This window comes from Anguilla rostrata, chromosome 9 (genome assembly GCF_018555375.3).
Source record: "Anguilla rostrata isolate EN2019 chromosome 9, ASM1855537v3, whole genome shotgun sequence".
In the NCBI taxonomy this organism is placed as follows: domain Eukaryota; kingdom Metazoa; phylum Chordata; class Actinopteri; order Anguilliformes; family Anguillidae; genus Anguilla; species Anguilla rostrata.
The window spans coordinates 53,464,811-53,489,905 of record NC_057941.1 but is presented as its reverse complement, the minus strand read 5'-3'; the positions used below and the strand labels follow the sequence as shown (position 1 = coordinate 53,489,905).

Genomic DNA, 25,095 nt, shown 5'->3' with positions numbered 1-25,095 from the left:
CTGGCTGGGCGGACGGCTTCGACAGGCTCAATTAAGCAATTAAACAACCCGCCTCGAATGACCCAGAACTGCGAGAAGCACAAACTGCACGAGCCGCCATCCACACGCATGACAGAGCAGGAAGCGGCTCACAAACGAGCAGGAAGTGCGTTCACGCGCGAGCAACGGCAAACAAAAACCACCCGAAGGACAGAAACAAAAGAAAAAAAAAAAAAAAACACCTTCGACAGCTCCAACTGGATTCTCATTGGGTTAGATCTTCAGAGTGCTGTGATTTTAAAGCTCGAACTGGATTCTCATTGGGTTAGATCTTCAGAGTGCTGTGATTTTAAAGCTCGAACTGGATTCTCATTGGGTTAGATCTTCAGCGTGCTGTGATTTTAAAGCTCGAACTGGATTCTCATTGGGTTAGATCTTCAGCGTGGTGTGATTTTGTCTTATTGTCATGACTAAAGCCCTGATTAAGTGTGCAGTATTAATCATATTTGATCTCTGACTCTCCAACACACAAAAAAAAAAAACCACCACCATTAACCGTGAGCGTGATGTTCTGGGTGTTTTGGCCAATCTTACATTTTCCACAGTAAATATCGTTGGGATGAGTTAACATTCTGTTATCAGAAATAAAATGGTTTACTGTAAAAAAAAACTATTATAATAATAAAGTGTGCTGTAAATAGTGACTGTCGTAGACTGCAGAACAGACCCAGAGTGAGAGAGATTCTGTTTTTCACAGAGAGCCGAATAAAGTAACATTCAGGAACTGCAAAACTGCACAAATAGGAGGGGGGGTTTGGTGTGGGGGGGGGGGGTGAGTTGGGTCCAGCAGCCAGTACAGAAATCTCCACTCACCCGTTCTCATCATGATTTGTAAAGACCCATGTGCTGCAAATGTCCTGCTTAAAACTAGTCTGAAGAACAACAGGATTCCAAAAAAGGAGCTGAACATTAAATTGGACACTGAAATAAAGGGATGGGCTGGGTCTTTTTTTTGGGAGTTTGACACCCTGCGGGCGTGTTGGGGTGTGATCAGAAGCTTCCAAACACACGGGCTAAAATTATCCAGAAGCCAGCACCCATTCCAAGGCAGGCCCAGACTACGAGGGTGTGTGTGTGTGTGTGTGTGTGCGCATGTGTGTGTGCGCGCTTGTGAGTGTGCATGCGAGTATGTGTGTGTGCGTGCGAGTATGTGTGTGTGTGTGTGCGCGCATGTGTGTGTGCGCGCTTGTGAGTGTGCATGCGAGTATGTGTGTGTGCGTGCGAGTATGTGTGTGTGTGTGTGTGCGTGCGTGCGCGCTTGTGAGTGTGCGTGGGAGTATGTGTGTGTGTTTTCTGTCTTTTCCTCTCTCCTCAGCCAGCCATCTGCACGCCCTCAGTCCTCGCTCACTGCTGACGACTTTGCAACCTTCTTTGACGAGAAGATTGCAGTCATCCGCAACTCCTTCTGCACTCCACCTCACCCTATGCTCCCCTCCCCTTGTCTCTCCACTCCTCTGCTTACGGTCACTGGCTCCCAACTCCCCACCCCTCAACCTGTACTCTCCCCCTCCCTCACCATTTCCCCTTGTTTCTCCGACTTCTCTCCCCTCACCGATTCTGAGGTTTCACAACTCCTACTTTCCCATCGCCCCACAACCTGTGCCCTTGACCCCATTCCCTCACCACTCCTCCAGGCAATCTCACCCGAGATTCTCCCATTCATCACCTCCCTGGTTAACTCCTCCCTGACATCCGGCTGCTTCCCGTCAACCTTCAAGAAGGCCCTCATCTCCCCCCTCCTGAAAAAGACCACACTAGACCCCTCCATCATTGGGAACTACAGACCGGTATCTCTCCTTCCATTTCTGTCAAAAACCATTGAACGTGCTGCATCAAATCAACTCTCTGTGTTTCTTTCACAGAATGAGCTCCTCGATCCCCATCAGTCTGGATTCAGACCAGGCCACTCGACAGAGACCGCACTCCTCTCTGTCAACGAAGCTCTCCACGCAGCCCGAGCAGCCTCCCTCTCCTCCGTCTTATTACTTCTGGACCTATCGGCAGCCTTCGACACAGTCGACCACCCCACCCTCCTGTCCTCCCTATCTGCAATGGGGATCTGTGGCACAGTCCTCAATTGGATTGAGTCTTACCTCTCAGATCGCTCCTTCCAGGTAGCCTGGGCTGGTAAAGTATCTGCGCCACACCCCCTCATCACCGGAGTCCCACAGGGCTCGGTCCTTGGTCCTCTCCTCTCTCTCTCTACACCCAGTCCCTTGGCCCTGTCATCACAGCTCATGGTATGTCTTACCATTGCTATGCTGATGACACACAACTGTTTCTCTCCTTCCCACCCTCTGACACACAGGTCTCAGCCCGCATCACTGCCTGCCTGAGTGATATTCAGAGCTGGATGGTCCGCCACCATCTCAAGCTCAATCCAGGTAAGACAGAGCTCATTTATATTCCGGCTCTTAACTCCCCTCTCTCTGATCTCTCTATCTCCCTAGGTAATACCATCCTCACACCATCACCCTCAACTAGAAACCTTGGCGTGGTGATGGACAACAGACTGTCCCTCACCGAGCACATTTCAGCAGTGACACGTTCATGCAGGTTCTTCCTGTATAACATCCGGAGGATCCGCCCCTTCCTCACAACTTACTCGACCCAACTCCTCGTCCAGGCAGTGGTCCTGTCCCGCCTGGACTACTGTAACTCCTGCTTGCTGGCCTCCCAGCATCATCTATCAGACCCCTGCAACTCATCCAGAACGCAGCAGCGCGTCTGGTCTTCAACCTCCCCAGACATTCCCACGTTACCCCCTGCTCACCACCCTCCACTGGCTCCCGTGATGGCTCGCATCAAATTTAAAACATTAGTGCTTGCCTTCAAAGCAGCCAGGGGGTCAGCCCCTCCCTATCTACGTCAACTCATCAGACCCTACACCCCAGCTAGACCTCTCCGTTCTGCTGCCACATGTCGCCTGGTCCCTGCCCCGGCTCGCACCAGCACCCGGTCACGCCTCCTGTCTGTTCTAGCCCCACGGTGGTGGAATGACCTTCCTGTGCAAGTCAGAACAGCAGAGACCCTGGCCGTCTTCAAACGTAGACTGAAGACTCACCTCTTCAAGCTACATCTCACCTCATCACCCCCCACTACCCTCTAACATTTTCTTTTCTAAAATAAAAAATAAAAAAAAATAAAAAAAAAATAATAGGGTGTACAATTCACACTTATACCTAAGCAAAGTTATACCTATTGTAGCTCTCTTGCAGGAATGTTGTAAAGCGCTTGTCTCTGAGTTTTGTAATGCACTTGTTGTAAGTCGCTCTGGATAAGAGCGTCTGCTAAGAACCTATAATGTAATGTAATGTAATGGGTATGTGTGTGTGTGTGTGTGTGTGTGTGTGTGTGTGTGTGCGTGCTTGTGTGTGTGCGTGTGTGTGTGTGTGCGTACACGTGCACTGCAAGCTTGTCAAAATGAGATCAGGTCTGACACAGTGCTTTAAAACAGCACTGCAGGGCGCTCTGAAGAATCGCGTTTCCAGTAAACAATTAAAACTTTATGAACGTTAATAACAGCTACGGGCCGAAAGACCAAAGCCATCCCACGAGATCTCCTCATTAAGCTGCTCGGCTCTGCAGAAACACACAAACCAGCATTTACTCCAGCTCTGCTGTGCTCCTGCTGGGCTGTGCTCCTGCTGGGCTCTGCTCCTGCTCGGCTGTGCTCCTGCTCGGCTGTGCTCCTGCTCCTGCTCCTGCTCCTGCTCCTGCTCCTGCTCCTGCTCCTGCTGGGCTGTGCCCCTGCTCTGCTCCTGCTCCTGCTCCTGCTCCTGCTCCTGCTGGGCTGTGCTCCTGCTCTGCTCTGCTCCTGCTCCTGCTCCTGCTCCTGCTCCTGCTCCTGCTCCGCTCCGCAGTATAATCCATGCAGAGAGAGAGCAGCCCGAGACGTCCTTTTGGAACAGGGTCCCCCGGCGGCAGTACAAAACAAATTAGACGAGATTTTTCTCTTAAAGTTCAATTGGGCTGCATAACTGAGCCAAGCTTCACGGAAGCAGCGCTGCACTTACTCCATTAAATGCCCGCATGCCGGGCCTTCCCCGTGTCGCCGCGCGTACAGAGAGAAAGATAAACGGGATGACAAGAAGACAACCTCGTCTGTTGATAAAGAGAACCTGGAATGTAGCATTGCCCTCCCTTGTTTTCTGTTAGATCCTAAGACATGAAGACATTTTAATGAAGTGCCAGCATAATTTAGAAGAGACTAGAGAACATCATTACATTATTATTTCATATCCTCCTGTTACTGTATAAACTCGGAGCTGCAGATGGTCATATCCTCCTGCTACACCAGAGTTACTGTGTCTTAAACATCCTCCAGCGCCCAAAACGCCCAATCTGATCCCCCCCGAGCAGCACAGACCTACACACAGGTTCTACCAGTTCTCATTGCTTTGTGAAACTTAATAAGCAGTTGATTATACAGGCAATGGCCACCCTGGTGTTTGAGACGACCAACCAACAGCACTGATAACCTGGAGACACACAGGAGCGTACGCAGACACGGACTGCAGAAGGAGAAGACTTCCTGTTCAGACACCGCGCTCTTCCTGTCTCTCTCCGGTAATGTGGGCACAGAGGAGGAGAATTAACCACCGTGCTTTCAGAAGGCCTTTAATTACCGCCAAACAGGCAGGTCACGGGTCTGATCGCAGTCCTGCCTGAGGGATCAGTTCCAGAGCAGCCAAGCAGGGAACGAGCGCAGAATCACAAACCACACCGCCAACCGGGGGGGGGGGCACAAACCATACCGCCAACCGCCAAGGAGATGGGTGGGGGGCACACGATACACTCTCCTCCCTCAGGGTTTGCATTCTGTCCCCCACACAGGAGAGGAAAGTGCATTCTGGGACACAGCACTTCCAGTAAGAGGTGAACACAACAAAAGAGGCACAAAATGGATTTTGCTCATTTTAGCATAAAAATCACAAGCAGGCTGAAAACAGGAAATGCTCAGCGGTGCGTTTCAAAGGAGCCCCTGTTCTGCCTGTCAGCACGCTCTCATTCCTGTTTGCAGACTGCAGGGGAACCCAAACACTGTGTGTGGAGTAAGCGTGCAGACTGCAGGGGAACCCAAATACTGTGTGTGGAGTGGAGTAAGCGTGCAGACTGCAGGGGAACCCAAACACTGTGTGTGGAGTAAGTGTGCAGACTGCAGGGGAACCCAAACGCTGTGTATGGAGTGGAATAAGCGTTCAGACTGCAGGGGAAACCAAACGCTGTGTGTGTGGAGTAAGCAGAACATCTTGCAGAGTTTAATTATTCCTGACAGGCTAGTGGATCATTCTGACTGCAAAACGGAATCTAGCATTTATTATGCTACACCACACCATCTCTACAGCACAACACTACATCTTATAACCGATAGCACTGTACCACCTCTACATCTTATAACCTACAGCACTACACCATCTCTACAGCACAACACTACATCTTATAACCTACAGCACCACACCATCTCTACAGCACAACACTACATCTCAAACCCTATAGCTCTGTACCATCTCAAACCCTATAGCTCTGTACCATCTCAAACCCTATAGCTCTGTACCATCTCAAACCCTATAGCTCTGTACCATCTCAAACCCTATAGCTCTGTACCATCTCAAACCCTATAGCTCTGTACCATCTCATACCCTATAGCTCTGTACCATCTGATACCCTATTGCTCTGTACCATCTGATACCCTATAGCTCTGTACCATCTCATACCCTATAGCTCTGTACCATCTCATACCCTATAGCTCTGTACCATCCGATACCCTATAGCTCTGTACCATCTCAAACCCTATAGCTCTGTACCATCTCATACCCTATAGCTCTGTACCATCTCATACCCTATAGCTCTGTACCATCTCATACCCTATAGCTCTGTACCATCTCAAATGCTATAGCTCTGTACCATCTCATACCCTATAGCTCTGTATCATCTCATACCCTATAGCACAGCGGTTGTGTGTGTCGTGAATGAAAGCGCTTGTGTAGTTCTTTTTGTGAGGCAGTGGATGAGATACACCCCCCCCCACCCGTCCTGCAGGCTGAAGGGGACGCAGGGGATCGGAGCAGCGGCTCATATTTCACATCTGTCACTGCACTTGGGGGGGGGGGGATAAAATCGGCCAAAAACTGCTGGAGCCTCTGCGAGCTGGACCTTCCGTCCCGTCAGCTTCATATGCTCAGCTACTGCAGAGAGGGGGGCGGGGCCAGAGGGTCCATACAGACTACCACGCACGCACACACGCACGCACACACGCACACACGCACACGAGACACACCATCCATTAGCTTCTTCACCTGCTACGCTCAGCTGTCATACAGGGCGACAGCTCTGGATGGGCGTGTTTATTACAGACCCAAGTCCTCCTCTTCTGCTTCACACATTTAAGGACAGAAGAATCTGAGGTACTGCCGGATAGATTTTGGGGGAGGGGGGGGAAGGACCCAGAAAAATCTCATTGGTCACTGTGCCACTCCCCCCCCACTGCACACTATAGCGCAGTGGCAGCGCGGGTCACAGCCACACACAAGCTAAGGGCTCAGGAACTTTGTTTTGATCAGACCTTCCTGGACAAGACAAGGATAGCGAAGGTCGCCCGGCGAAAGCCTTTTATGAGCATCAGTAATTAAAGACCCAGTGAGCTCAGGGCTCAGCTAATGGGCTATTTGAAGATGGAGAATTAAAACTACAGCTGGACCGGACTCACACACACACACACACAATCACGTTCAAACACATGCACATGTATACACATGTACACTCACATTCACACACACTAACTTACACATACAGTAGGGACATTCTGTCACATTATACTCAAATATTGAATTTAATTTCAAATGTGCGTTTCCACAAATAGGGAAATTTGATAAGAGAAAGTAAAAAATGATGATGATGATTTGCACACAAGTGAGTCAGGTTTGAATCAGAAGAGGTGCAAAACCACAATGATTAACCTGCTGTGATTATTCTATAATAATAATGCATGCAAATAAAAAATCCTTTCAGAAGAGAACTTTTATAGATATATTGGTCCTCTACATCAGCCACATCGTCTTTGATTAGACACAGATAAAAAAGCAATTATGAGACCGACATAGTAGTTGTTGGACTGTAGCACACACACGTGTGCGCACGTACACACACACACACACACACACACATTACTGCAACAGCAGTGCCATGGCTCAATAACAGTACAACAGGCTTAATCAGCACTTTCAATTAAATAAAATAAAGCAGGTGCTTTCTCCTCTCCACACTTTTATCCACACATTTTCTCAGTCTCTCTTTCTTCCCCTTCCATCTTCCCTCTCACTCGGTCTCTCCCCAGTGACATGGTATAAATATAGAACTGGCACGACAGAAGGGTGTGTGTGTGTGTGCGCGTATTAACGTGCACATAGATTCTGTATATGTGTGCATGTGTATTCATGTGAATATGGATTTTGTGTGTGTGTTCATGTGCATATGATGAATGTGCAGATCTTGCCTCAGAGAGAAAATCCAAAACCTCCCAACACCCCTACCCCACCCCATCCCCACCCCTACCCCTACCTACCTACCCCAACCCCAAACCCTGATATGCCCCCTCATTTCAGCTGTGCGCCGTATGCAGTCTCACTCTACAACAACACCTAAATGACCAAGTAACTGCACATCCTGTCCGTCACCCTACGGCTGCCAGAACCACCACCTGAGCCGATGCATAAATAACACAGCCCGTCCTGGGACAACACTTTAAACTGCCCCCAGAAGCCTAATCTGGCCAATCCGCACGCAGTTAGGGGGTGTTCTACTTAGGGCTTTATAACTACACGTGTGAGCATCGCAGAGGCTTGGAAAATGGCTTAAATGAAACAGGACGCTCGTACCATTTACAGAACTAACTCAGATTATGTGTAATCATATTCATAATTTAGGCAGAAATAATGTGCCACAAATGCAATTATCTTGGTGAAAAATAAAAAATGAAGTTGTTCTCCTTCAGTTCTCAACTCAGCATTAGACACTGCAGATGCTGGGACCCCTGTGATTGGCTGAGACTTGGCAGACTGAAGCAGGGACCCCCTGTGATTGGCCGAGACTCGGCAGAAGGGTACCTGCGGAATAACCAACCCAAGATAATTACAGCTATCAACTCACTTCCGCCTACGGGAAAAACGCAGTGCTTCTGACACTCAAAGGACAGACAGCTCACAGCCAACACGTTCCCTGAGCGTTCAGACAGCTCCAGCAGCCAAAGAGCTCATCACAACATGAGCGTTTAAAACGCTGGGGGAGGGCAGTGTAATCCAGAAGAGTCGGCCGACGCGTTGTGCACAAGACCTGGTCTACTCTTCAACCTCGTCTTTTACACGGACACCTGTGAATCCATTTATACATCCGATTTTAGAGAGATGCACACAGATACTTTCAGACTCACACGTACACACATACATGCACGCGTGCACACACACGCACACCTGTACACACACACACACACACACACACACACACACGTCTGAACCCCATAACCCCATCCTACCTGGTTAGATAATGACTATTTATTTAAAGAGATGCCTCAACACTGAGAATTCAGTGTTTTAATTACTCTCAAGAATTATTTTTAAATTCTACAGCTCTTAATTTTAACACCCCCCACTGACAGTTCAGTTAGTTAGTGAGCTGGGCTGTGATTAGAAAGTTTAAGAAAATGCCGCATTTTCCATATATGCAGAAATAAAGGTAAATACAGTTATTGAAATATAGCGATGCACCTGTCTATCTGTGCTCCAACAGCAAAAAATATGTGATAAAATCAAATAAATATTTTACCCATTATATATGAGCATATATAGAAATATAAATGTGATAATTGCACATACAGACGCAATGAAAATATAAAACACATCAGAAAGGGTTTTTTTCCAGATGAAATATTGATAAAAGAAGAAGACTGGCCTGGGGGGGAATGGTGGACAGATAATTCTCTGATAATTAACTTCCCAGCCGGAGCGGGCGAGGGAGCGAGCGAGCGGGCGAGCAGATATCTTCCTGACGCCGCTCGACATTAATCACACGGAACGATCCGGAAACAGCAAACAGCGCTTAAGGGGGGGGCAGATAAGCTAGGGTTGATTATCTGAATACTGCTTTATGTCTGAAGCAACTGAATATATCAAAACTGTGACGAAAGTAACTTTACATCCAGACCCATAACTGCAGAAGTTTTAAAAAACTGGTCAGGCAGAGAGATTATTCCTGGAGGGGGGAGTGACGGGGGTTAATGATTTTCTCAGAGATTATGGGATGGGGACTGTTGCTACAGGCGATACTGCCACACTTATTTGCAATTTCTGTCTTCAACAATTTTAATCTCTCTCATTTTCTCCTTATTTCTCAATACCCCCCTCCACTTCTCACTCCTCCCTCCCACCCACCCACGCTCCCCCTCCATCCTCACCCACCGCCCAGCCTCCCTCCATCCCTCCCTCCCCCTGCGCATCCCCCTCTCCACCCATCTCCACAGCCATACTGAGGCATGTGATGTGCATTCGCTCGGCCAGATGCCAGAGAGAGGGCTGCTATGCCACACACAGCCAAAACTCTACTACCCCTGCCCCCACCCCCCGAGAAACTGACAGTGAAGATTAAAGATTTAATCCCTTTTCTCCTTCCAACATTTTCAACAGCTAAAAAAATAAAAATTGAGAAGCCCACATGGGTCTTATGACTCAGCGGCTGAGTGAGACCTATCTGGCCCAGCAACAGACATGAGAGCAGAGGGAGAGGCAACTGAGACCAGTCGGATCGTCACGTAGCTACACCTCAGCTCTACCCCGCCTAAACCGCTAAATTAGCTACACCTCAGCTCTGCCCCGCCTAAACCGCTAAATTAGCTACACCTCAGCTCTGCCCCGCCTAAACCGCTAAATTAGCTACACCTCAGCTCTGCCCCGCCTAAACCGCTAAATTAGCTACACCTCAGCTCTACCCCGCCTAAACCGCTAAATTAGCTACACCTCAGCTCTACCCCGCCTAAACCGCTAAATTAGCTACACCTCAGCTCTGCCCCGCCTAAACCGCTAAATTAGCTACACCTCAGCTCTGCCCCGCCTAAACCGCTTAATTAGCTACACCTCAGCTCTGCCCCGCCTAAACCACTAAATACGCTACACCTCAGCTCTACCCCGCCTAAACCGCTAAATTAGCTACACCTCAGCTCTGCCCCGCCTAAACCGCTAAATTAGCTACACCTCAGCTCTGCCCCGCCTAAACCGCTAAATTAGCTACACCTCAGCTCTGCCCGCCTAAACCGCTAAATTAGCTACACCTCAGCTCTGCCCCCTAAACCGCTAAATTAGCTACACCTCAGCTCCGCCCGCCTAAACCGCTAAATTAGCTACACCTCAGCTCTACCCGCCTAAACCGCTAAATTAGCTACACCTCAGCTCTACCCCGCCTAAACCGCTAAATTAGCTACACCTTAGCTCTGCCCCGCCTAAACCGCTAAATTAGCTACACCTCAGCTCCGCACCGCCTAAACCGCTAAATTAGCTACACCTCAGCTCCACCCCGCCTAAACCGCTAAATTAGCTACACCTCAGCTCTGCCCCGCCTAAACCGCTAAATTAGCTACACCTCAGCTCTGCCCCGCCTAAACCGCTAAATTAGCTACACCTCAGCTCTGCCCCGCCTAAACCGCTAAATTAGCTACACCTCAGCTCTACCCCACCTAAACCGCTAAATTAGCTACACCTCAGCTCTGCCCCGCCTAAACCGCTAAATTAGCTACACCTCAGCTCTGCCCCGCCTAAACCGCTAAATTAGCTACACCTCAGCTCTGCCCCACCTAAACCGCTAAATTAGCTACACCTCAGCTCCGAAATTAAGGACCGAACACCCTCAGCGAAGGCCTTCTCTAGAGCTAGGATGTACACATTAGCATGCAAACACTTACACGCATTTACCCATGCTAACTTAACCTTAGCATTTACACACGCGCTTACCCATGCTAACTTAACCTTAGCATTTACACACGCGCTTACCCATGCTAACTTAACCTTAGCATTCACACACGCGCTTACCCATGCTAACTTAACCTTAGCATTTACACACTCACTTACCGATGCTAACTTAACCTTAGCAATTACTCCTGCACTAATGCATGCTAAAGTAACGTTAGCATTTACTAATACACATTGGATCCAAGCTAGATAACCAGTCCTCAGAAACTCCAACTCCCAGACTCCTCTGAGCACGGGTGAGGAAGCGTCAACACATCAGGAAGAAGTCGGATCATGTGAGCGGGGCGGAGAGGGAGGCGGGGCCTACCTTGACGCCGCGCACGCGGAACTCTGCGAGGGCGCGGTTCATCTTGGCAGCGGCGGTGGGCAGGTCCTTGCCGGAGGAGATGACCTTGACCAGGAGGGAGTCGTAGTGCGGAGAGATCACAGCGCCCTGGAAGGCCGAGGCACTGTCCAACCTGATCCCCATCCCCTCACCGCTCCGGAACACCTGCACAGGGACAGCGACAGATCACTGACCCCGGATCAGCCTCAGGAACACACAAACACAGAGGAGGGAGAGCCACACTGACCCCGGATCAGTCTCAATAACACAAACACAGAGGAGGGAGAGCCACACTGACCCCGGATCAGTCTCAATAACACAAACACAGAGGAGGGAGAGCCACACTGACCCCAGATCAGCCTCAGGAACACACAAACACAGAGGAGGGAGAGCCACACTGACCCCAGATCAGTCTCAGTAATACACAAACACGAGGGGGAAGGCAGTGCGGGGGGGGGAGGCAGTGTGAGGGGGGAAGGGCAGTGTGAGGGGGAAGGCAGTGCGGGGGGGAAGGCATAATTAAGCGAGCACAGAGGCTGCACTTAGTGTTACTCAAACAGCAGACCGTGGGGTGGAGTGCAGCACAGACACACCGCAGAGAAAAGAACCAGGCAGCTCTTCAGCAGGAAGCGCAGCGGCATAAACCAGAGAGAGACAGAGAGAGAGAGAGAGGGGAAACAGAGCCATACTGCAATCCCTTCTCTTCACTTCTGCCTCTCTCACTTGTCAAGATCTTTTATCCCTCTCCTGTCTCACATTCTCCCATCCTCATCCTCCCAAACAGCCATCTGCAGCTATTTGTGGGGTTTGAGAGGTTGAAGGTTTGGGGTACATGGGTTTTTGGGAGCTCAGACTCTAGCAGCGCTGATTAAGAGCTTTGGGGGGGGGGGGGCTGGGTTGGGGTGGGGGGTGTTAGAGCAGTAGTCAGACAGCGCAGAGAAACAGAGGAGAGCAGCTCCTCCTAATTTACCGCCAAGCACTACTGCAGTGGCAGGAGCCCATAGGAACGGGCATCGCATCATTAAACAGGCGGGGTCTGCCAGAGCTGGCGGTCGCTAGCTTTGCAAGGCAACGTGTGCTGCCCCAGGACCCACGTTTCATCGCTGTCTACCGCCCCCCGCTGGCTGAGCAGGTGCCTGTGGACAGCATTTGAAGTGTTTCAGAGGGCGATGTCTACGCCCCCCCGAATCGGCAGGGGGTTCACGCGTGAATGCAGCTGTGGTTTCAGGTAGTCGCCCAATCCAAACTTTTGTTGGATAAAATAAAAAGGCAGGGTTTGCCTCATTAAAAAGGGTCAGGTAGCAGGACGGTAGTTTCTGGTGCCGTCTTGCAGAACAGAACATTGGTTCTACTTGGTCAAACTCTTTAATGAATATTCAGAGATTCAGCAGATTAGATGCCATTGGTTTCATTTTCAATGGCAAGGAGACAAAACTTTAAATGTTAAGACAACACTGAGTATCAGGTACATCCATAGAATGTGCGTTAGCATACACTACTATGATGTCACTGGTATAAGAATTTTAGTGTTTGCATTACAGCAATGTCAATAGAATTAGAATTGTATTTATAACTTCTGTGATTTCACAATGTTGAGAACCGTAGAGAATGCACCACTGTGACATCTCTAGGCTGTGATGTCACAGATGAGAACTGTAGCACACGCACTACTGCGATGTCACAGGTGGTTTTGGGGCAGAGGAAATGTGACGGTGCTGTGGGAACCCAGGGTCCAGGCCCACTGCAGTTCTGAAGCCCCCAGAATCTCCTGCCCACCACAACACAAGACATGCATTTGGAGCCAAATCTCAGCAGAACAGAGGAGATGGAGGGAGGGAGGGACAGGAAGGGTTTGAGGATGACAGGAAAAGAAGAGGATGAGCTGTGGGTGGGCCCCAGAGGCTGCTGGGATACAGCCAGTGCCACATGCACTGAGACTGGCTGAGGATGTCCTAGGACCAACTCGCTGTCCTCCACTGCCCTGACTAACAGAGCCATTAACCAACCACATGCCACACAAGGTTCTCAACCGAGTCCCCTCTCTACCTCATTTTGGCCAGTAACCCAACATCACTTTGTACCTCATAACACAGTAACCCAACATCACTGTGTAACTGTTAACACTCCCCCTGAATACCCCCTCCCCACCTTCTATACTCCCTCCATGTTTACAGACTGACCAGCGCTTTGAAATTGCCTGCCAGAGAACGACCCCCCCACCCCCCCCCCACCCCACCCCCCACTTCAAACACACTCCAGCAGCATCTTCTCTTCCTCAGCCAGCAGGGCAGATAAGGACAGAGCAGGAAAAAGCACCATAAAGAGAGGAGAGCAAGAGGGACCCTAGCAGCTGGGAGAGAGAGGGACTCAGAGACCAAGCACACACACACACACAGATAAATACATGCACGCGCGCGCACACACACACACTCGCACACAAATACATACGCACAGATACACACATACAGAGCATACACACACACACTCACACAGACACGTACACGCGTACACACCTGGCCAGCAGTAATAGGTAGTGATGCAATGTTTACACGGTGCTGTGTAATTCATAGAAGGGGAGCAGGCATTACAGAGGCAGCCATGCCGGTAAATATGACATCATCATGGACCCGAGGGAGGCTAGCAAAGGGAGTACCCAACAGTCCGAAACAGCCCCAATCACAGCTAACCCACACCAGCGCAAATTAGCCTCGCGCTGCGCTACATACCAAACAGGCCCAATCACAGCTAACCCACACCAGAGCAAATTAGCCCTGCGCTACGCTACATATCAAACAGCCCCAATCACAGCTAACCCACACCAGAGCAAATTAGCCCTGCGCTACGCTACATATCAAACAGCCCCAATCACAGCTAACCCACACCAGAGCAAATTAGCCCCGCGCTACGCTACATACCAAACAGCCCCAATCGCAGCTAACCCACACCAGAGCAAATTAGCCCCGCGCTACGCTACATACCAAACAGCCCCAATCACAGCTAACCCACACCAGCGCAAATTAGCCCCGCGCTGCGCTACATACCAAACAGGCCTGATCACAGCTAACCCACACCAGCGCAAATTAGCCCCGCACTGCGCTACATACCAAACAGCCCCAATCGCAGCTAACCCACACCAGAGCAAATTAGCCCCGCGCTACGCTACATACCAAACAGCCCCAATCACAGCTAACCCACACCAGAGCAAATTAGCCCGCGCTACGCTACATACCAAACAGGCCCAATCACAGCTAACCCACACCAGCGCAAATTAGCCCCGCGCTACGCTACATACCAAACAGCCCCAATCACAGCTAACCCACACCAGAGCAAATTAGCCCCGCGCTACGCTACATACCAAACAGCCCTGATCACAGCTAACCCACACCAGAGCAAATTAGCCCCGCGCTACGCTACATACCAAACAGCCCTGATCACAGCTAACCCACACCAGAGCAAATTAGCCCGCGTACGCTACGCTACATACCAAACAGCCCTGATCACAGCTAACCCACACCAGAGCAAATTAGCCCCGCGCTACGCTACATACCAAACAGCCCTGATCACAGCTAACCCACACCAGAGCAAATTAGCCTCGCGCTACGCTACGCTACATACCAAACAGCCCTGATCACAGCTAACCCACACCAGAGCAAATTAGCCCCGCGCTACGCTACATACCAAACAGCCCTGATCACAGCTAACCCACACCAGAGCAAATTAGCCCCGCACTACGCTACATACCAAACAGCCCCAATCACAGCTAACCCACACCAGAGCAAATTAGCCCCCTGCTACGCTACATACCAAACAGCCCTGATCACAGCTAACCCACACCAGCACAAATTAGCCCTGCGCTACACTACATACCAAACAGCCCTGATCACAGCTAACCCACACCAGCGCAAATTAGCCCTGCGCTACGCTACATACCAAACAGCCCTGATCACAGCTAACCCACACCAGAGCAAATTAGCCCCGCGCTGCGCTACATATCAAACAGCCCTGATCACAGCTAACCCACACCAGCGCAAATTAGCCCCGCGCTGCGCTACGCTACATATCAAACAGGCCCAATCACAGCTAACCCACACCAGAGCAAATTAGCCCCGCGCTATGCTACGCTACATACCAAACAGCCCTGATCACAGCTAACCCACACCAGCACAAATTAGCCCTGCGCTACGCTACATAGCTACAGATAAAACAACAAAGAAGAGGAGGGGAGGAGAAAGAGGAGGGGAGAGAGGGAGAGAATTAACAGACGAAGAGAAAATGGAAACCAGCAGACATCTGAAGAAATGGGAGAGGGGTTAAAAAAAGAATGCGAGGAAGAGAGAGAGAGAGCAGAGGTACTAAGGAGGAGAGAAAATCTCATTCAGAATAAAGTGGGTCAGAGAAGGAGGGAGGAAAAGAGAGGAAGAGAAAGCAGGGATGGCCATGCATATGCGGGAGATGAAATGAGATTCTCATTTCAGAATAAAACTAGAAATTGAGACGCACCCCCCACCCCACCACCCGACCCTGTCAGGAGAGAGACTGAGCAAGGAAGAGTAAGGAGAATGAGAGAGAGATGGAAAGAAAGATGAAAGAGAAGAAAAAAGAGAAAGGAGCAGAGCTCAGAGGTGGAGGGTCTGATAAGGGGCCGGATGGTAAATGAGAAGCGAGGGATGAGAGAGAGGAGAGAGGACAAATCATTTCTTTAACACAGACATGGATGAATGAAGAGAATTCTGTTCGGGGGGGGCGGGAAGAGCACAGACAGAGCGGGGGGTCACAGACAGACCATAATTTCCAAGAAGTCCTAATGATCAGGGTATAGTATGTAGATCATTAGAAGTCATCCTTTGAAGACACACACACAGTAATAAAGAGATGGAGAGCACTTGTTTTTCCATTGCAGATGAAAGGCAAAACGGTAGATATCAGTGACAGGACTAATTTGTTACAATAATTACTACAGAGAGAGAGAGAGAAGCGAGAGAGAGAGAGAGAGAGAGAGAGAGAGAGAGAGCGAGAGAGAGAGAGAGAGAGAGGTGGAAAGACTGCAGAGCCACAAAAACTATCCTTAAAAACCCAGCCTCCTACTAGCCAAGTCTGCTGTCCAGCCCGTCGTGAAGCTGCTTCTCCTAAAATGTGTATACTCGCCTATATACTCGCCTATATACTCGCCTATATACTCGCCTATATACTCGCCTATATACTCGCCTATATACTCGCCTATATACTCGCCTATATACTCGCCTATATACTCGCCTATATACTCACTGCACAGCTAAGTCTGAATAAATCATTTTAATTCCATATTTAATTACCAGCACAAAACAGTAAGATCCTTGAGATGGAACTGCATTAGATCACAGGAAATTAGCCAGGACACAGTCATGTAATGCACTGAACAGATCCTGAATTCAACATTCGCTTTTTTTATCCGGAGAGATGAGATTAGCCCGGATGCTAAATGCAAATTTAATAAATTCAGACGACAATGCGGTTTATCTTACAACAGCTGCGTTTATCAGCATTTGTAATCTGCCAGAATATTCCGCGCAGTAATTGCATATCTGTCCTGTTCATTTAGCTTCTCCGTTCAGTCTGCTCTCACAGGGAACGCTTTTAAATTGCTTTAACCAGGAGCTCCTGAATAAACAACATGATTACTTTCTTTCTGGGAATCGATGGCGGTTTGGAGGGTAGTGAACCCCAAAAACAGATCAGAGGGGTGCAAAGTGAGAGCGCGCCCGGGGTGAAGCCCATGGAGAGGGTTTGAGCCCCAAATCCAAATCGAGGATCATTTTGCGCGCTTATTCCCGCTAACGACAGCCAGAGAAAAGGCCTCGCATAACTTTCAGATTCGGGAATAAAACTCATCGCATTAGCTAAACACTCCATAATCAGCTCTCACTCCAGACGCATTGAGAACACGGTCACCCTGCGTTGGCCATGCTGATTACAGACCGACGACTGGAACACAAAGAGTTCTGCACTTTCAAAAAATTTAAAAGGAGGTGCAAAAAAAAAAAAAAAAAAAAGGATTCTGACTAATGCAAGCACATCACACCGCTGATTTGCATAACGAGTTCTGACACAGACGTAAATCCTGAATTCTATTAGCGTTCTCGAGGAATAAATTGTGTTGAGTAACCGTAATAGTACAGTGTACATTTAGGGTCATGATTTTATTTTATTTTTTTCTTGACTGTACTCATGTAACCCCAAAAGATCCAAAGAGGACTTTCTAAAGATACTTGTTGAGCAACACACACTGCAGGGTCCCAACCATCTCACTGTGTCACTCGGTTTCTAAAAGGGTGTGTTCAGCCTCATCCAAGGGCCGCTGCAGGTAGAAGCTACTGCTCCAGCTCTGAAACACCTCACCGAACTAATACACCAATCACGCTTCAGTCCAGAACTTTATCAGCTCGGTCAGAGGCCTCTGCCTTAAACAAACGCTACTAGCAGGCAAAAGGGAAGAGTATGCTTAAAAAGAGAAATGGTTTTAATTTTGTTGGATAAAAGTTCTTATAATGTGCACTCGGAGAGAGAACACTCAACTTCTGGGTTTACACTCTGAAGATGGTTGGGTTAATACAGGCTACATCTGAACACCGCCATCACCACGATCGCCAAACCAGACCTAAACCCACCGCACAGTACACGTTTCCAAACCCCACAGACCCTAAACACCGGCGTCTCCCATGGATACCACGCTTTCCAAACCCCACAGACTCTAAACACCGCCATCTCCCATGGATACCACGCTTTCCAAACCCCACAGACCCTAAACACCGCCGTCACCCATGGATACCACGCTTTCCAAACCCCACAGACCCTAAACAGCGCCATCACCCATGGATACCAGGCTTTCCAAACCCCACAGACCCTAAACACCGGCGTCTCCCATGGATACCACGCTTTCCAAACCCCACAGACCCTAAACACCACCGTCACCCATGGATACCAGGCTTTCCAAACCCCACAGACCCTAAACACCGCCATCACCCATGGATACCACGCTTTCCAAACCCTACTGACCCTAAACACTGACACTACTGACACCATGCATGACGCCCTTTCCTAATCCCATTCTGGGGATGCATTATGACGAGTTAACACAGACAGACTCCTGCTTCTCCTCATCATGGAAATGCTTTATAGGACCGCAATCCTTAACTAAGGCTCTTTCCAAGCCATTACAAATCAACACAGAGCATTCAAACAGCTGCTACAGGCTTCCCTCTACAGCAGAAGCATATTAAAGACTCAATTACCCCGGAGAACACTGCAGTCTTCTGCTATTATCAGTTTAGAGAGTGTGTCTGTAGGAAGATACTGTTTTTGTGTGTGTGTGTGTCTTTGTGTGTGTGTGTGTGTGTGTGTGTGTGTGTGTGTGTGTGTGTGTGTGTGTCTTTGTGCGTGTTGGTGTATGTTTCTCGTGTAGATGTGTCTGTGCGTGTATGAATCTGTGTAGGTGTGTGTGCGTCTGCGACTGGTGCGTGATTGTTGTGTGGTGTGTGTGTGTGTGTGTGTATGAGAGTGTGTGTGTGCTTGGTCTCTGAGTCCCTCTCTCTCCCAGCTGCTAGGGTCCCTCTTGCTCTCCTCTCTTTATGGTGCTTTTTCCTGCTCTGTCCTTATCTGCCCTGCTGGCTGAGGAAGAGAAGATGCTGCTGGAGTGTGTTTGAAGTGGGGGGTGGGGGGTGGGGGGGTCGTTCTCTGGCAGGCAATTTCAAAGCGCTGGTCAGTCTGTAAACATGGAGGGAGTATAGAAGGCGGGGGGGGGATTCAGGGGGAGTGTTAACAGGTACAAAGTGATGTTGGGTTACTGTATAATTAGGTATGGAGAGATGTTGGATTAAAGTGTTATCGGGTCTGCAGTGATGTGGGATTAGAGTGTTATTGGGGAGGTACATTAATCTCAGACTCTTAACAGAAAGGGGTGTTTACACAGTATTCAGGGGCCTGAGAGCCAGTGACCGGTGGTTTTTACTGGAGGATTCTTTAAAACTGCTCAAGTAATTGATGCTTTTCCATTTTATGTAAATTATAGCTCTGGCAATATTACAAAATACTGGCAAGACCAACGCACATGGTTGTGCAAATAAACCAATGCTTATCATATTTGAATTTAATTTCAAATATGTTTGTATCCAGAGATATATTTAACAGTACAATCTGAAGACATAATTAATGCATTACAGTAAACACAGCAGTTCTCTGAAGGTAGTGAACACAAAACAAACAAAAACACTGAACAAACACAACCCCCCACCCCCCCCACCCCCAAACCTCATCTCTCACAATCACTTCAGGCCAAAACCACAACAGAAAAACACATTTAAACAAACCAGATTTAGCAGAGTCTGTGTGTTCACTCTGTGACTGCTGTTAGACAGCCAAGGTGGGGGCCAGAACTGACACAGACCAGTCTCACACTAGCAGGCAGTGGGGAGGGGGGAGCAGAGCTTGTGTTACCGCCGGCAACCACAAGCTTTTGGCTGATAAAAATGATCAAAGTCAAAGCCTTCTGGACATTCTGGCAGGCAAAAAAAAAATAAAAAATCTATATTTATAGGCTAGAGCCTAAATAACAACGCTTGCAATTTCAAAAACGCATTTAAATTATTTGGTCTTAAAAGCACAGCAACTAATCATTGTTATCACCCCAAAACCTCACAGCATGAAGGAACGCCTCATCGGATCATAACCTCAGGAGACATCAGTCATCAGCTGCCTGCTCGCCTGTCATGAAGAAGCACGCAGATGAAAAGGGTGTACCCCAGAAAGGCATGCGGCTAAGCCTCAGTGTTCACGACTAATTTCACCAATAAAAACATACAAGTTCTCACACACCACACACACACACACGTCCACACACACGTTCACACACACACACACACACAAGCACACACACACACACACACACACACACACACACACTCAGTATTTAGCGAATCACACACTCTGATTACTCATTAGACCCGCACCAATAGCAGCGCAGGGAGTGATTAGAGGGATATTATCACAGCGGGCAATATCAGCCACCAGACTACTGTGTCTCCACAAACACATCCATACTGCAGCCAGACTACTGGTCTCCACAAACACATCCATACTGCAGCCAGACTACTGCCTCTCAGACACATCCATACTGCAGCCAGACTACTGCATCTCAGACACATCCATACTGCAGCCAGACTACTGCCTCTCAGACACATCCATACTGCAGCCAGACTACTTGTCTCTCAACACATCCATACTGCAGCCAGACTACTGCATCTCAGCAACACATCCATACTGCAGCCAGACTACTGCCTCTCCACAAACACATCCATACTGCAGCCAGACTACTGCCTCTCAGACACATCCATACTGCAGCCAGACTACTGTGTCTCCACAAACACATCCATACTGCAGCCAGACTACTGCATCTCAACAAACACATCCATACTGCAGCCAGACTACTGCCTCTCAACAAACACATCCATACTGCAGCCAGACTACTGCCTCTCAGACACATCCATACTGCAGCCAGACTACTGCCTCTCAGACACATCCATACTGCAGCCAGACTACTGCCTCTCAGACACATCCATACTGCAGCCAGACTACTGCTCTCCACAACACATCCAACTCAGCAACTATGCCTCCAACACATCCATACTGCAGCCAGACTACTGCCTCTCCACAAACACATCCATACTGCAGCCAGACTACTGCCTCTCAAACACATCCATACTGCAGCCAGACTACTGCATCTCAGACACATCCATACTGCAGCCAGACTACTGCATCTCAGACACATCCATACTGCAGCCAGACTACTGCCTCTCCACAAACACATCCATACTGCAGCCAGACTACTGCCTCTCAAACACATCCATACTGCAGCCAGACTACTGCCTCTCAGACACATCCATACTGCAGCCAGACTACTGCCTCTCAAACACATCCATACTGCAGCCAGACTACTGCCTCTCAGACACATCCATACTGCAGCCAGACTACTGCCTCTCAGACACATCCATACTGCAGCCAGACTACTGCCTCTCCACAAACACATCCATACTGCAGCCAGACTACTGCCTCTCAGACACATCCATACTGCAGCCAGACTACTGCCTCTCAGACACATCCATACTGCAGCCAGACTACTGCCTCTCAGACACATCCATACTGCAGCCAGACTACTGCCTCTCAGACACATCCATACTGCAGCCAGACTACTGCCTCTCCACAAACACATCCATACTGCAGCCAGACTACTGCCTCTCAGACACATCCATACTGCAGCCAGACTACTGCCTCTCAGACACATCCATACTGCAGCCAGACCAGGCTCAGCCAATACCATGCTATTTTACCCAATACACAAACGCACACACGCACACATCTACATTATCACAAGAGTTGATCAAGAAATATTTTTCCCCACATCAGCAACCACAGCCTACAGCAATCACAGTGAGAACAGGACAAGCTACAAGGAAATGGTTATAAATAAATTACCAAAAAAACAACAAAACAAAAAAATCGATGGGCCTCATTTATCAAAAGTGAGCCAAATGAATTTGATCATAAATCATCCATAAATGCATTTACACAAACAATGTGGGATTTAAAGTTTTCATAAGTCAGTTTGTTCCCAGGATCTCTTCCTATTGAGAGTGTAAATAGAAACAAAATACAGTTGTAAACCAGACTTAAAGTCAAACACTTTAGTAAAATTTATTTTTTAATTAAATATTAAACATTTAAAATGCCTAATTGTCTCTCCAAAAGGACACACGTAAATGGTTTTCAACACCATCAAGCGTCCCTAATCTCCAAATCTGAAGCCCCCTTTGTGATCTCTGTGAGTACCAACCCTCTCATTTTCTCTTTAGATTGCATTCTGTACAAATATAAACAGCAAAAATACAGAAAACTCAGAGCCGGTGTTCTGATATTTCACCCTACCTATCCAGCTGTCCTACAAGGAGTATTGCACACACACACATTACAATTACATCATTTTTCTCACATTTAGTTTAGTTTAGCACGCCCATAAATTTATGCTCCCTGGTTTTTTTGACCGAAGGTTTTTAAATGGCATGCGTTTCATCATTAGGGAGGTCACGATCGACAGACACGACTATAAATTTGGGCTACCGCTAGGACGTTTCGACAAGGAAGGACGAAAATCGATCGAAATACGTACAATTTGATTTATTGTAACTAAAAATCAAGCCTCACACCCAAAACTCACTTCTGGAACGGCTTTATCCTCAGCTCACTCGAAAAAACATTTTTTGTAAATCTGTCCTGTGACAGTGATCACATAGCTCCGCCCCTTTGGAAGGCACTGGAGGACTGAAACGAGTCCAATCCTGGAACGGCCACAGGAGCCGCATTCTAAATTCAGTCATTCTTTACCAAGCGTTACATTTACAGAAATATCTCCTCAGTTTTCAGTCTTCCCCAGCCCTGACGCTCCAGTGCTTACACTGCTGAATAAAACTCCTTACATGGTATTTTAGAAGCAGCAATTCATGCTAATCACAAGTTCTGCGAACGCGCTTATCACTTATGATTGATTGGCATTTAATCAACAAATGTGGATATGGAAACTTGTTATATGGAAAGTTACTATAGTTTGTTTCCAATTATGCATAAATTTTGAAAAATGAGGCCCAATGCATTTAATCGTGGAGATTTTCCGAAACGTTTAGCATTTCTGTTAACATTCACTGATAAAAGGTTTAGAAGCCACACCCGTAATTTTGACTGACTGTGACTGACAGTGACTGGCTGTGATAGTGACTGTGACACCAGGCAGTGTTCCACACGGGTCGATCTGCACACACAGCACGTCTCACTGCAGCGTAATGATGACATCTCTACTCCTCAACAGGCGTCCCCTGCCTCCCCCCCTGCCCTCCTGCCTCCCCATGCCTACCCCCCCCCCCTGCCCCCCCCACCCCGGCCAACCCCCCCACACCGCTCCACCCTCCTGCCAGCACACATCCTGAAACAGGAACTTTTAAATAGAAACATTTTCTGTCAAAAGTCTTATCCCAGCAACTCCCCCCAGACAAGTTCACACTCTCTCTCCCCCTCCTACTTCAGTCTTCCTCTAGTCTCTGCCTGAGCTTCAGAGGGAAGGAGCGGGGAGGTGGGGCGCGAACAGAAGCTCTGTTTTTTGGGGGGGGGGGGCAGGTGCAAAGTCGCAGAGAAAGGGAGTGAGTGGTCCCGGCTCTCCTGGGTGTGACGCGAAGTACACAGGAACCGCAGACTTGGAGGGGAGGGGGCAGGCTGTGGGGGGGGGCTAGGCCGGGGGGGTGGGGGGTTCAAAGCAGCCGCTCACTCTCCAGAGCAGACAGACAGGAGAAAAACACGGCACTCTTACACACATACCTCCCTCATCCTCCTCTCCCCAGAACACGCACACACGCTCGCTCACTCAAGGGGCTTGGCTCTGGAACAGGGGGCGGGGCTCTGGGCCAGGGGGCGGGGCTCTGGGCCAGGGGGCGGGGCTCGTACCTCCAGGCGGCCGGTGTCGGGCTGGAAGCCGCGGGCGGGGTCCTCGGTGGTAACGCGGCATTGGATGGCGCAGCCGTTGATGCGGATATTATCCTGCCGGAGCCCCAATTCCGCCAGGCTCCGCCCCTCACACACATGCAGCTGCGCGTGCACCAGGTCCACACTGGGGGGGGGAGGGAGTGGGGGAGAGAGATTAACAGTTAAGATGATGTACGTCTCTAGACAGAGAAGGCCCCTCAGATGCTTTAACTCCAGTCCTGGAGGCTTATCACCTTTAGCCAATCAGACTCTGAACATGGCGCCCCCTGTGGGACTGGCATCTGAGGTCCCTGAATAAACATCCAGGTCCATTAATCCCCAGGGTCCTGGGGCAGACTGATATTTACTCAAGTAATTCAGCTTCAGTACCTTCAGCTCGAGGGCACACCAGCAGGACCCGCACTGGGGAATCAAACCTGCAACCTCTATAACAAACCCAGTTCCCCAATCCTGAAGATACTACCCCCGCCCCCCCTGACCCCCCGACCCCCCCCATGCTAACGTGGACAGGCCCTAGGGAGGGAGAGGGGGCTGGTCTCTGGGTTAAACAGCTCCATTGGTTAATTAGCCTTTGATATTTAACGTGAGCGCAACAGTAGCGCAGAACTGCGAAGCGCGCGGGAAAAGCACTTCAGCCGCGATTAATCGGCGCCGCGGATAAACACTCAATAAATGAACGCCGATGAGTTAATAATCAGGCGAGCGGGCGAGCGTCCGCGGCAGAGCGCAACGGGGCGGCGGGGGGGAAACCGCTCTGCCCAAACGCAGCTTTTATAAAGCGCGAGAAGAACCGTCACCGTGGGGTTCACAGGCGATCTGCCGTCTCCGCCCCGCCCCCCTGCCCCACCCCCGCCTGCCCCACACCCACGCTGCCCCGCCACAGCTGCCCACACACCCCCGCCTGCCCCCGCCACCCGCCTGCCCCCCCCGCCTGCCCCCCCCACCGCCTCCCCCCCGCCCCCCGCCCCCCGCCCCCGCCTGCCCCCCCCACCCGCCTCCCCGCCCCCGCCTGCCCCCGCCCCCCCCTGCCCCTGCCCCCCCGCCCCCACCCCCCGCCTGCCCCCACCCCCCCGCCCCCCCACCCGCCTGCCCCGCCTGCCCCCCCCCCGCTGCATCCCACCCTTGCCCCCTCTTTTTAATGAAACATCACAGGCCATGTGAAAT

At 49.6% G+C, this 25,095-nt stretch overlaps 1 protein-coding gene across 1 annotated transcript in view; it reads right to left on the bottom strand.

The window, feature by feature from the left end:
• Positions 1–25,095, bottom strand: part of LOC135264226 (pyruvate carboxylase, mitochondrial-like) — an 85,563-nt gene that overhangs the window by 32,462 nt on the left and 28,006 nt on the right. Inside the window, exons 9-10 of the mRNA XM_064352987.1 lie at positions 23,893–24,055; positions 11,359–11,541 (exon numbers count right to left, since the gene is read on the bottom strand). Coding sequence (XP_064209057.1) covers positions 11,359–11,541; positions 23,893–24,055 — 346 coding nt within the window. The remainder of the gene's footprint in view (positions 1–11,358; positions 11,542–23,892; positions 24,056–25,095) is intronic.